At 37.6% G+C, this 13348-nt stretch overlaps 1 protein-coding gene across 1 annotated transcript in view; it reads right to left on the bottom strand.

Moving 5' to 3' along the window:
- The window catches only part of ntrk2a (neurotrophic tyrosine kinase, receptor, type 2a), a 77888-nt gene that overhangs the window by 15513 nt on the left and 49027 nt on the right, over positions 1–13348 (bottom strand). The window contains exons 12-13 of the mRNA XM_007237422.4: positions 8478–8666; positions 1918–2048 (exon numbers count right to left, since the gene is read on the bottom strand). Of these exons, the coding sequence (XP_007237484.2) occupies positions 1918–2048; positions 8478–8666 (320 nt within the window). The remainder of the gene's footprint in view (positions 1–1917; positions 2049–8477; positions 8667–13348) is intronic.

Here is a 13348-nt window from a genome sequence, read left to right as displayed (position 1 = left end):
AACCCAACACAGTTTTTATTAAATATGACAATTATGTTTTTTTAGGGCTGTCAGCATTAACGTGTTAATGCATGCAATTAATTTGCACAGCAAAAATCAGGTGTTGAATTAACTCCCACAGTGCACAGAGTACACCAGGGTGTATATAGTTAAATCAACACGTTCAAAATAGTTAATCATTTAACACCTTGCTAGAATTAATTTTTAACTCACTTTTGTATTTGTTTAACCCCCTAAATTGTTAGCTAACACTGAAAAGTGTTCAAAATAAAATAGAAGAAGTCAATATTATTCAGGGGAGGTTAGCTTGTGTTTTTGGTTCCTAAACCAAGATAAAACATCTCTGCTTACGTCCTGACAGTGTATTTTTACACTGCATTGCAGTTTTCTGTGCACTGCCAACACTTTACACAATTTACAGTACAGAAGATGGTAACTTGCTCTTATAGCCTACAACTTACTGGCTAGGCAAACCCAATGGAATACCCAATGAAAGGTAGCCCTGGTGGGCAAGACTACACCCTGATGCTAAGTTAAGATTGAGGAAGGGCAAGCCCATAATGCAAATAATGAGTTTAATTGGGCGGAGTTAAAAAAAAAAAAAAAAACTTTGATGTTTGCAGTATTTATTACATTTATTTGTTTTAACACTGTCAAATAATTCCAACACTGAAATCTGAATAAGTTAAAATTACACTCTGAGAGTGAAAATCAACTCTCAGCTGTTTTCAAAACACAAAGTAATTACGTGACAAAATTGACAGAGCCTGGTGACGCATTAGCAGTTTTATTTAGTGATATAACTGTGATACTTACTGCTGAGTTCAGAAGGTAGGTAACCTTTTATTTATGCTAGAATTTATGCTCTAATTCTTTCTTTCTCTCTCTTTCTTTCTGTCTATTTCTCTCTCTCTCTCTCTCTTACTCACATGGTCATGCACAAAACAGCACACACACAGCTGATGGCACGTTTTTCTCTTTTCAAGCTGTTGAAGGTGGAATATGGAGCTACACTTGTGTTTCTTTTCTCTATTAAAACTCTCAGTATTTTAGCACATTACAATTTTCTAGTTTAGAAAGCATTAAAACTACACTGAGACATAATAATACAGTATAATATTATAAATAACAGTATAATAATACAAAAATGGATTTAATCAGACAGGTGTAAAGCACAGTACTATTATTACTGTGCCCTTCCCAAAAAGTTACAGTTAAAATACAGCATAAAAAAAACTTTTATTGTGATTTTATCCATGATTTTATCACAGAATTATGTTGTGATTAAAACAATATTTTTTAAGGGATTTAAAGGCACCAATAATACAAATCTGAGTGTTTCTAACACTGATTATTTTATTCACCTTTTAATATCCATGATTAAAAACGTAGTCTTGAAGAAAAAGTGGGATAATCGTGATTAATCTTAGAATACTAATTTACTATTTTTATTAATTCAGACCACTAGTTTTATTTATTAAATATGCAACTTATGAAGCTGCAATTCTGTAGATCTGTATGTAATTGCTCATAAACTCCTATATTGAACAAGCTGATGTAGGGACAGAAACATAAATAACACATCAGTTAATTAAGATCAGCTAATTATACAGACTGATGGTAATCACTCACTGAACCAAATGGCTCAGAATGAGCACAGAAAAAATAGCACATCCCAAAATAAATGAGGTCTCTATTTATCAGCTATAAATTATAACCGAACACAGAAAGTGCTGATTTTAGACACTGATACGGTATGGTCAATGTGGACGTGCATGTGTTATAACCCCTGAAACAGAGTTGAACAAAGCTCAGAAAGGATTATCAATCCTACACTGAGTTTATGAGCATTAAACTGTGCTCTGCCCTCCTTAAGACAACAGAATGAGCTTAATGTACTATGAGTTTCTTTAGTACCTTCACAGCAACAAGGATCTTCTCCTGGTCGGGTGAGAGGTTATAACATTCAGCTAGGAACACTTTCCCAAAGGCTCCTTCTCCCAGTTCTCTCTTTAGAACGATGTTGTGCCTCTTAATGTGCTGGACAACTGAAAAACAACAAAAAAAACATGAGTTTAACATAAACACATTATTCAATATTTAATTCTGTACTATACAGTACTGTTATAAGCCACGCCCCCTCTCTGTTCACTTTCCTCTTATAGCTCTTACATTCCTCACTGACAGCTGCTCCTATGAAAGATGATAAATGAAGTGCTGATCTGAAAACAGAACTTTGCTACCAGAAACAGCATTTGTTTATTTCTTTGTAGTCTTATGTTACTTTTCTATTTATCCTGTTTGGACTGAAACTTCAAAGTTCTCAGTTTGATCCAAACCAAAATAGCAGGTATGAAAGGTGCCGCTAACCATGATTCAGACTACAGGACCACGGTTACTGTTCACATTACAAGCCACATTGCTCAAATCTGATTTTTGGTTCAGATCGGATTTGGCTTGTTCACATTCATCTTGATTGTTCACATTCACAAATGTAGGTGACCTGTATCTGTGAGTAATGTGAACGAATCTGTCCCTGAAACGCCTCACATTTGCACATTAATAGGTGTATAAATTGATACGCCTTCTTTACAAACAAATAAAAAAACACCATATTTGGGAGACGACTCGTAGGTTTACAAGGGGGAATTGATGTGTTAGCAGCTTATATGTGGAGCATCTTCTGCTGGAGTGGAGGGTAAACAGCTGGTCTGAAGTACATGCTCAGGTAGAGGAGGTAAAAAAAGGTCAGGCTGTTTGCTTTTGCTGTTTTTTCAGCTATAGCTGCACAGCTGCACTGAGAGATGTGGTTAGTACGAGAGAGAAGCAAGCATGTAGTGCATGCGTAAAAGAAAAAAGACGTGTGAATTCCGATTTGACCGTTCACATTAATGTTGCATTTGTGTGGATCGGATACGTATCCGATTTAAGATTGCGGATAGAAGTGACTCAAGTTTGATTTTAAAAAAAAAAAAACGTAGTTTGCATGTTCACACAGCCATGAAAAAATCAGATTTGAGCCACATTGAGCAAAAAATCTGATTTGAGTCAATTCAGCCTGGTAATGTGAACGTAGCCAAAATGTGGTCTCAATCTGGATCAACTAAACTGATTTATTTTCAATGTGAAAAAACTTTTACGGGTTTCAGACCTTATACGGACTAATTATAGAAAGTTAAGACAGGCTATGGTCACCTATTAAACGACAAAACAATGGAAAAAAAACAACAACAATCCCATTCACGTTCACAAGCATCACGCAGCAGTGCAAATGCAACAGATTCATTTTGTGAATCCTGCCTCTACTGTAGCAGAAGATACATAACCTTTAATTAGGAACAGAAATAGAATAAATCTCAGGATAATCTCAGTTATGCTCGATCTGCTGCGTGACGCATGTGCACTTGAAGTCAGATATTGGCAGGATGACAGAATTTGGCACAACACCCGGAAAGAAAACTCGCCAAATTGACAACATGCTGCTGTACAGCACACACCCTACTTCAAGCCAATTAGTTGAGCAGGTGATGATCCAAACATAACTAAAACATGAACACTGAGTCCTTAAGCAATAGTTCAGTAAAAATATAATTATCACGATTTATCAAAAAGACAGATCAGCAGGTATTCAGCTAATATATGTTATGTAAAACTAGGCCTAGACTGTCAGTATGCCACCTCAGCACATGTTTGTCTTGTTTTCTTACTTATTTTTCCTTCTGTCTGTCTTGTTTTTCTATCTGTTTGTTCCCATGTCTCCTCTAGCCTGTATTCCTCCAGATGTGTTCTTTACCACATGGCTCTGTTTTGTTGCTGTCTTGTCTCTTGCTCTAGCCCCACCCTCTCATTAGTGTTCACACCTGTGTCTGGTTTGTTAATCAGACCCCTTGATATCTACCCCAGGTGTTCCTTGTTTCTCTGGTTTTACAAATACTCCAATGTTTCCCTTTGTTCTGAGTCAATCTGTTGTTGTTTGACCATGTTCCTGATTTCTGCAGTTTGTTAATCTTTGTTTTGTTTTATATACTTTTGATTTTGTTAAAACTATCTTTGTCTGTTTGTCCTTCATCCTTGACCTTATTACAGTCAGCAATCATATAGCTATATACTGAGATTAAACAAAAAGCTACAGAAACACTGTTTTGGGAAAAAAATGTAGTAGTGTAACCCTCAAAGTTTGTGTGTTATTCCTGATAACTCCAAGTCTCTTTTTCTGAGGGGTGGAAAAATGGTTCCAAAGTTGAAGAAGAACTCTGTTTATTTCACACCGTACGGCTCTGGACTGTAACATTAGCAACAGCAAGCTAACACTCTTTTTCTCCCTCTCCCTCCGTGTGTGTCTGCAGGTCTCACTCTGAGGGTGTGTGTGTGTGTGTGGGTGGGTGTGTCCCTTAATTAGTCCCCCCTGGAAAGTTTGGCCTTTAGGAACATCACAGTTGTAATATTATGCTACAGGAATTATTTTAACAGTTTTACATTGTATCAACTCACATTTTAACTTTAATATTTTAACTACTATTTTTAAACTCTAAAATAAACACTGACTTATAATGAACTAAATATACAAATTATTTCCCTCTCACAGTAGAAGTAATTGAAAACATCTAATCTAAAACAGGAAATCCAGTCAGCTCTGCTAAGAAAGTTTACAGCAAGGATTTAGAGATGTTGTGGAGTGTATTTATGGTGAAGAGATCAAGTATTTGTTTTATTTTATTATTAATACTTTTTTATTTTAAGCACAGTGCAAAATCAACAATACAGTTACAACATAGCAACTTTTACAATTACCCCTTACCATCAGATTTACAACTCCAACAAGATGATGTCTTTTAACCCTAGCCTAAATAATCTGGAGGGAGTCCAATAGAAACTATGTATAATTGATTAGTACGTATCTTTAGCTTTAATATTCCCCCCCAACTCTTCATCTCCCAACATTTGATTTAAATCCCTTTCCCACATCTTTTTAAGGTGTACTAAAGATTTTCTACCCAGGTTGTGAATCATCATTGAGTAGTACACTGAAGTTGCACGACCTCTTCACTATAATATTCAGGAAGTCTGCAGATTGGGGAGCTACTAAAACAGATTAAAAAATCCTTAATAATGAATGACGGAGTTGTAGATATATAAAGAATTAAGATCTTGAAATTCCAAATTGTTGCAGCAGGTCTTCAAAGGTTTTCAGAACCCTGTTGTGATAAAGATCACCCAGTGTATAAATTCCCTGGTTCTATCTATTCTTCCAAAGAAATTAGGCTTTACCAAGGCACAACTTAGGATTCATCCAAATACTCAAAGAAACATTTAAGTAAGGGTCTATTTCAAACATCCGGGAAACATTAATCCAGATTGACTTTAGATGGGCAATTGAGATCAAGTATTTGTTAACAACGTTACTTAGCATCTCCTGTTCTAAATCAATCAAGCAAAACATGACTGAACACCTGGATATTTCTAAATGGTAAACTAGTCTTAGTCGAGCAGTGAGGGACACTGAGGTGTTTAAAAGCTCCAGCAGTACTGCTGTGTCTGATCCATGTGTACCAGCTTAAAACATATTAACACACCACCACCACTGCATTGGTGATAGTTCATTTCCAGTGTCTGTTAGCAACCTTAGCATAGGATCTTCTATTCTAAGCTAAACAAGCAAAGCATGACTGAACACCTCTAAAGTAAGTCATAAATCATGATAATTCAATCTGAACCACCAAACCAGTTCTTTAATAACGGCACTTGTAAAGGTGTTTATAATACAGGTTCTCCAGGCTGGACGAATGAAGATGCTGCACAGCGCTAAGTGAGCTCAGACGTCCGCCTACAAAGTGAGGACAGCGTGCAGATAAGAGGAGATTAATCAGCCGTTTAGTGTGCTGAGGAGAGAGAGCGAGGGAGAGGGAGAGAACGCAGCTCTCTAAGATTTATCTCTGATGTGATTAAGAAATGCTTTTGAAGAAAAACTAGCCAGTCAGCTGATTACATTAGCGAGGCCTAGATGATGAGGCGGCATCGATCTCCAGTAACTCACTGCACACCATAACCCAATATTAAAAGGAACCAGAGTGGGGTAGAAAGAACAGGGAGACAGAGACAATGAGGAGGAGAGGGGGGGGGAAGGAGGAGAGTAAAGAGGGATGTGAAATATGAGGGTGTAAAGTGGGAGAGTGTGTGCAAGCAGATGTGCTTTACTCTGGATATTTTCAGATAGCTATCTATAGGCAGACATGAATAGCATAACACAGAGACATATATCGGATTAAGATGGACAGACAGACCGACAGGCTTGCGTGGAGACAGACGGGCGGTTGGGCGGTGAGGCAGACAGACAGATGGACTCATAGTATGTATTGAAGGCGTGGTTATTCATATACACAATTCCGGTTAGAATATTATGACCACCTTCATGTTTCTGCACTTACTGTCCATTTTTTTTCAGCTCCACTGAGTATACAGGAGCTCTTCTGAATCTCTGTATGCTTTATTATCCTTCTTTCACCTTGTTCTTCAAGAGCAGGTATGAGTAGACAAGTGGATCAGACACAGAGGTACTACTGGAGTTACTGGAGTCTAACAGCTTGCCGTGATGCTCATTGCTATCTTATACTCCATGCGTAATCTGTTTACACGGCTTGCACTTTTAAAATAACGATGGAGACAATGAATGGGTGTAGTGGTCTGGAAGTGAGGTGTGTTCAGGTAAATTTCTGCAGTGTTGCTATACTGGCAATAGAAAACACAGGTGCGCCACTGACTGATTTGAACCCTGACAACAGTCAACAGTCAGATGTTCATACCTATCTAAGCTATGCAGGTGCACAGCGCCTTTACAGCCCCATTACTGCCTTGTTACACACAAACACACACACCGCAGTGTGCAAACCCAACTTCTACATCAACAATAACAAGTCAGAGCACACCTGGCTTTTAAAGGTCTCATTCCATCATTTTTAAATTCATTTTAAAATGTGTAGTTGAGGTCTCTAGTATAAATGAATGCCATGTGAGCAGTTTTTTGTGAAAAAAAGTGCTCAGGTGTTTCTATTTAGCCCTTCTTTCAGCTAAACTAACGGTACTAAACTCTCTTGATAACATTTCTTTCAGCTAAACTCTTACCTCAGACTTGGTGATTTGGTGCTTGGGCAGTTTCACCACGCCAAAGCCCCAGAGTTTGCTCTATATCATAAAATCAGAACTCTATATCCATAAAATCGATTTGACTGATGTTCTGTCGACTTGAGCTGCCTTGTCAAACCATGCTTTCCTAGTGTGTAGTGTGTGTCTCCGTAAAATGCAGAATCAACCGGAGATGCGATTTAAACCTACAGTTATTTACACAAGATAGCTAATGCTAACTAGCTCTATAAACAGAGCTGTAAGCTCCTCCTTGGGTCGTGGCGGGCAAGGCCATTAACTCACTGGTTGCCATAGACACCCTAACTTCTCTCTGATCAACTCTTATTCCTAAGGCTTTTCTTTTACTAGCTACTGCAGACAGTGGAAGCTAAGAAACAGTTTCATATGCAGTAACTCAGAGAGACCTATAGTATTTCACAAAGAACAAAAGTGGATATAGCGGAAGGAGATCTTTAAAGGGAATAGCAAGTGACAAGCTCGTGTTTTTAGCCGTGCAAGGCACACTTTTTGCGTCCTCACGATATCAAACACACACTGACTCACCCTAAACCAAGCTACACCAGGGCCCCTAGTCTAATAACTGTCCACTCTATTACACACTTCTAGCCGCCAAATAATACCGGCTCTGTGGTGGTCCTGTGGGGTCTTGACCATTAAAGAAAAGGGTGAAAGCAAGACAATATAAAGCTCTGGAAAAAAATAAGAGAGCACTTAAAAATGATGAGTTTCTTTGATTTTACCAAATGAAAATCTCTGGAATATAATCAAGAGGAAGATGGATGATCACCAAACCAATCAAGCCAACAAACTAAGCTGAACTGCTTAAATTTTTGCACCAGGAGTGGCATAAATTTATCCAAAAGCAGTGTGTAAGACTGGCGGAGAAGACCATGCCAAGATGCATGAAAACTGTGATTAAAACCCAGGGTTATTTCACTAAATATTGATTTCTGAACTCTTAAATCTTTGTGAATATGAACTTGATTTTTTTGCATTATTTGAGGTCTGAAAGCTCTGCATCTTTTTTGTTATTTCAGCCATTTCTCATTTTCTGCAAATAAATGCTCTAAATGACAATATTTTTATTTGGAATTTGGGAGAAATGTTGTCCATAGTTTATACAATAAAACGACAATGTTCATTTTACTCAAGCATATACCTATAAATAGCAAAATCAGAGAAACTGATTCAGAAACTGAAGTGTTCCCTTATTTTTTTCCAGAGCTGTAGTGAACAGAGAAACTGAAGGACTACAACCTGTAATTAGAGAACTACAGGCTCCTATATGCTCCTATATACTTATGGAGATTCAAATATATAAAAAAAAGTTTACTCACAGGTGTCTGATTTTAACAAGCTGCTGGTGCTGCGGAAGTACTGCGGGTTCTCGATGACTGGGATTTTGGTCATGCCAATGATGACGGCATCCGTGTTCATATCAGAGGACGACGGTGTGTTGGAGCCATTTGAAACGTGGTGGAGAGGACTAGCCGAGTCGTCATCGTTGCTAATGACAGATGAAGGCCCTGTGGGGGAAAGAGAGAACAGACAGAGAGAGAAACAGAGAGAGAGAGAGGATAAAGATTTAAAGAGGCTTGTAAATGCGCTATAAAATTAAATGACTCTTCCTTTGTCATGCTTTCATGATACAGCTGTGTACATTCACTGAACTGAGGAGGACAGGCCCTAAGGGAGCGCTGCTGCTGCTTTATTTCTCTTTACAAGGTGAATATTAGTCATCGTGAATGCTAGTCATTATTAAAACAAGACATCAGGCTTTGAGTTTCTTTAAAGACATTTCTACTTTAAAAGTGCACTTTATTCTAAAGTACGTGTCACAGTTTTCCTGGTAAAGCTACATCCTTGTCTGTTATTCACCTTAGCTCCGCCCCCTTGTTATCCTACTCACCTGTCTTTAGTTAATAAAACCCTCTTATCATCATCACCCCAGCTGTGTCTCATCAGTGTACTTACTAAACTCCTTGTTTGTCTTTGTGTCCTGCCAATAATGGCTGTTTGTTTTAACAGGTGTTTTGTTGTTTTTCTGTCCCTTTTTCTCTTCAGTTGCATTTAAAACTTTTTAGTTGTATTTAAAATAAAAAAAGATAGGGTTTCAGCTCTTTCTCATAATTATTCATACATGCAAACATATCGCCACTGATTGGCTAACAGCACTGCAAGGCAGCGAGATGAACAACAGTTAGGAACTTTTTTAAAGTAAAGACACATTTTTACACTAATAACAATCTTTAAAATGTCATATGTTGCTTTACAACATGTGTAATGCCCTGCTAAGTGCAGTTCAGCCAATGGCCTAGTCTTAGAGTCTTTGTAAAACGCAAAATCCACCGGAGATCCTATGTAAACCTCTAGTTACACATGGAGATGGGCAGTCCAGGTTCAGAAAGTAACAATCCACCCTAGTTTTTTACTTTTAACCAGTGTAAACAGAACTGTTCTAAAAGTACCTATCTCAACTGTACTTCGCTGGTGGTGCTCCATAGACAAATTCTAACCATTTGTTCCATAGCTCTGAATTACTGGGCAAAACATCTAACATTGATGTGTTGTTTGCACAAATAACACAGGAACGAACTGCCATGCTGTTTCTAGCGCTGTTAGCTCTAGCTTCAGCGCTGCCTGTCGACTCATTTTTCTGAATATTTTCTTTTACTAGCTACTTCAGACAATGGAGGTTGAGGAAGAGTTTCATGTGCAGCATCATATACCACTCAGAGAGACCTATTGTATTTCACAAAGAACAATAAAAAATGGACTGACACCTTTAAGAAATGCTGTATTTTTTATTGAACATTTTCAATGCTTTCACAACTTTTTATGATTTGAGCTGTATTATTGATCTTCTTGTTCTATGTCTTTATAAGTCTTGATGAGCAATTGAGTCTTCCACACTCATATTCTAAGCAATTAAAGGCTTAGACCACTCTAAAGGTTTCCATTGACTCATAACACTGTTTTTTCCTGCTGTTTTAAGCTCATGTTTTTCTTTCCTCTGTCTCCCTTGATCATTACAACTCTGCATTCACAGGCTCAGTGTGACCAAATTCCAGATTAAAATACAGCAGAGTAGCTTTATAGAAGGAGAGAGGCCAGTCCTCAGCATGGGACTTCCCTTTCTCTGTCCCAAGACAAACAAATTGTTTGGCCGATAACATCTCAGAGAACTAGAAAAGAGAGATCTTGCTTTTTTCCTTTTTCTCAGGGACCTAATGAACCTTCCAGGAATGGTCTTTTAATGTGTTGCACATTGCCTGGCCCATCTGATAAATCAAGCTTTCAAACTAGTTTAAAACGGAGCTGAACGGTAGCAGAAGTGACTCGTCCTGCGTAGCGGCTCAAACGTCTTTTATAATAACTGTTTTATAACAGTCGAGAAGTGAAGGAAGAGAAAACATGCATACATAAAATCTGTGTAACTGAAATCCCACACAGACAGTCCCCTTTGTGTATTGTGCTGGATGGAAGGAATGAGTTATGGCACTAATTAGTCAGTGAGTCTAGCTGGAGCTCAATTGCCCCTAAGCAAGTGAAGTGCATCTGAAGTGCTTTTCAATTTTGCAACCTGGTAAACAATATTAGCTCTCAATCTCTACATTTCTTTATTTACAACAATAACAGTAACACTATATTGATGCAGTGGGGAAACTGTAAAGGCCTTTTTAGACTTCAGAGAAGAGCTAACGATTTTTGGGTACTGAAATACAATAAATATAAACCTGAAGAAACCTTCAAATTAAACTTTGTCCAAGCTTCTAATCTGGATTTCTTTTCCCCCTTTGGTGTCTAAGTAGATACAGATGAGTGAGGCAAATTACTACATATTTAATCATTATATTATCAACCAATTCCTTTTTTGATTTCCAGTAAGTAGGATCAATTTTGTTTAGGTGATCTGATTGTGATCTTTTCTACATTTAGTTTAGTAAGCATTAGATATTTAAATAATATAAAAAGTCGGAGAGAGCAGACATATTGCGAGTGATTTATTAAACAACAAGTAAACAAACAAAAGAACCAAAAAACTGAGAAACAGAGTATATAGGGATAGAAAAACCTACGGAACACATAACCTGACTGATGGTAGGACATGCAACCACGCATGAGGAACACAGGAACAAGGAGGACTATTTATACACACAGAAGGGGACAGGAAACATGAAACACCTGAGACCAGGTAACAAGGGGAGGGGGCGGAGCTACAAACATATGAGGGCAGGTGAGACAAAGAGACAGACCAGAGGGACACAAAACAGGATGAGACCATGACAGCAACAATTTATAACACAAATAACAATACTTACAACAGTAATTAACACTGAAAATTGTTAATTAATGTCTCAACTATTTATTAATTGACACTAGTTAGGACATAATTAAAATGATTAAATTCTAATGCTTAATAATGTTGTAAATAAAACTAAATTGAGACCTTAGATGTTAAATGTTGTAATGATTAATAATGTCAATTAGTGTCAATTAATAATTCGTTTAGACATTCTGTCGTAAGTACCGTTAATTAATATACCCCTATTATAAAGTGCTACCAAGTGTTTTATTCTCTTAAGTCAAAACTAAAACACACAAGCTTTGGCAATAGTCTCTGATTTGGCACCACTACTGAGCAGGTGCATTGTAATTCTATCACATTGTAAAAGCCCTACAAAGCTTCCTTTATTTTGTTGGATGCACTATGTTTTTTAATCATATTAACCTTAACACAAGTGACTGTGGTACCAACATTGTAGCTTTGTAGTATCAATATGCTTTTGTGCCACAGGTTTTAATAATGTTTTGCTAGTCACCTCCTGGAATGGCTATAACATTGAGGTGAACATACATTATTTAAGCTGGACTCACGAGGGAATCCCAAAGCCACAAGAAGGAAAGACACAGAGAGAATGCTAAGCTGTTGTCATGGAAGTGAAGGAGGAAGTGAAGAAATGTATATGGCCTGGGAAATGGAGGAGGTGGGTCTCATAACTCATCTTAAAAGATATCTTGAAAGATCATTTCTAACTTTACACCAAACACAATGTGTTTTTTGTGTGTGGTGTGGCATTTCACTGTCCAAGCTATGAGAAGCTTTTTCTCCCATACAAAAAACTGTATCTGTATTTTTGTTGTTATCATAAGTGATATGAATTGAAAGAGGTGCGATAATACTGTGAATAACAGAGAACTGTTATATCCATGTGAAGCAACAGAGAGAACTCTTCAAGCTGCAGACAGGGATCACATAATGTTGCCTAGACTGGAGGCAGAGTGAGGTAGAGGTCCACAGTAAACTACTTTTTAGCCTGGGAAAAATGAATGCAGCCAATCCAAATGAAAAACAAACTTTAAGGTGCTTAAAATTTATTAGGATCACAATTTATCATGTTTCACATCAATACCAGGATATCCAACAGCATTACTGCACACTGCATGTTTTGTCTCGATTGTGTCTCCTTACTGCAGAAGCTGGCTGAAGTTACACTGTTTGAAATGCTTTCCATTTTGGGCAAAGTGCTCTGCTGAACGTCTGGATATTTTAAAACACACAAAATCCAGTGGATGTTTTTTTTCAAAGGGCCATTTTTAGCAGAAACGCTTTCAGTCTGAATGACTGCGTCACTCACTGATGGTTCACTGGACAGAAAAGGGTGATGTTGCAATATTTTCAGTATTTTTCAGTAATAGCTCTTTGTTTCGGTGACTGGAACTAGACACGACTGGAGGAAGGAAAGAGTGTGAGAAATGCCTTCAGCTGTTCTTGGAACAGAGGAACCAAAACAATACAGCAACTGTCTTCCACACACTGGACAGTTATACTGCACTTGTGAGGTCCTGATTTAAGCCGTGTGTGGAGCTCCTGAACCTAGACTTTTAGAAGAAGACATTTTTACCACAAAAAAAAAAAAATCATTGGTCATTTTTGTAAGAGCACTTCAAGATATGCTATCCCTGCATTTGGTACACACATTAGTCTGTACTGGTGCCTTAGCGAAGTATTGCCAATTGCCATTTATTTAATATAGCTAAATACTGTATTTTTCCTCATGGGAAGCAGACAAATATCTGATGAGGCATAATGCCCTGCTTTTTATATTCCTGAGAACATTTGATCCCTTTAAAAAAAAAAAAAAAAAACACACACACACACATGCAAGCACACAGTGGACTGGCAAAACTCAGTTAAGCCTGCAAA

Source organism: Astyanax mexicanus, chromosome 12 (genome assembly GCF_023375975.1).
Source record: "Astyanax mexicanus isolate ESR-SI-001 chromosome 12, AstMex3_surface, whole genome shotgun sequence".
NCBI classification, from domain to species: Eukaryota; Metazoa; Chordata; class Actinopteri; order Characiformes; family Acestrorhamphidae; genus Astyanax; species Astyanax mexicanus.
The sequence above is the reverse complement of the archived record's forward strand: the minus strand, read 5'-3'. Positions and strand labels throughout refer to the sequence as shown.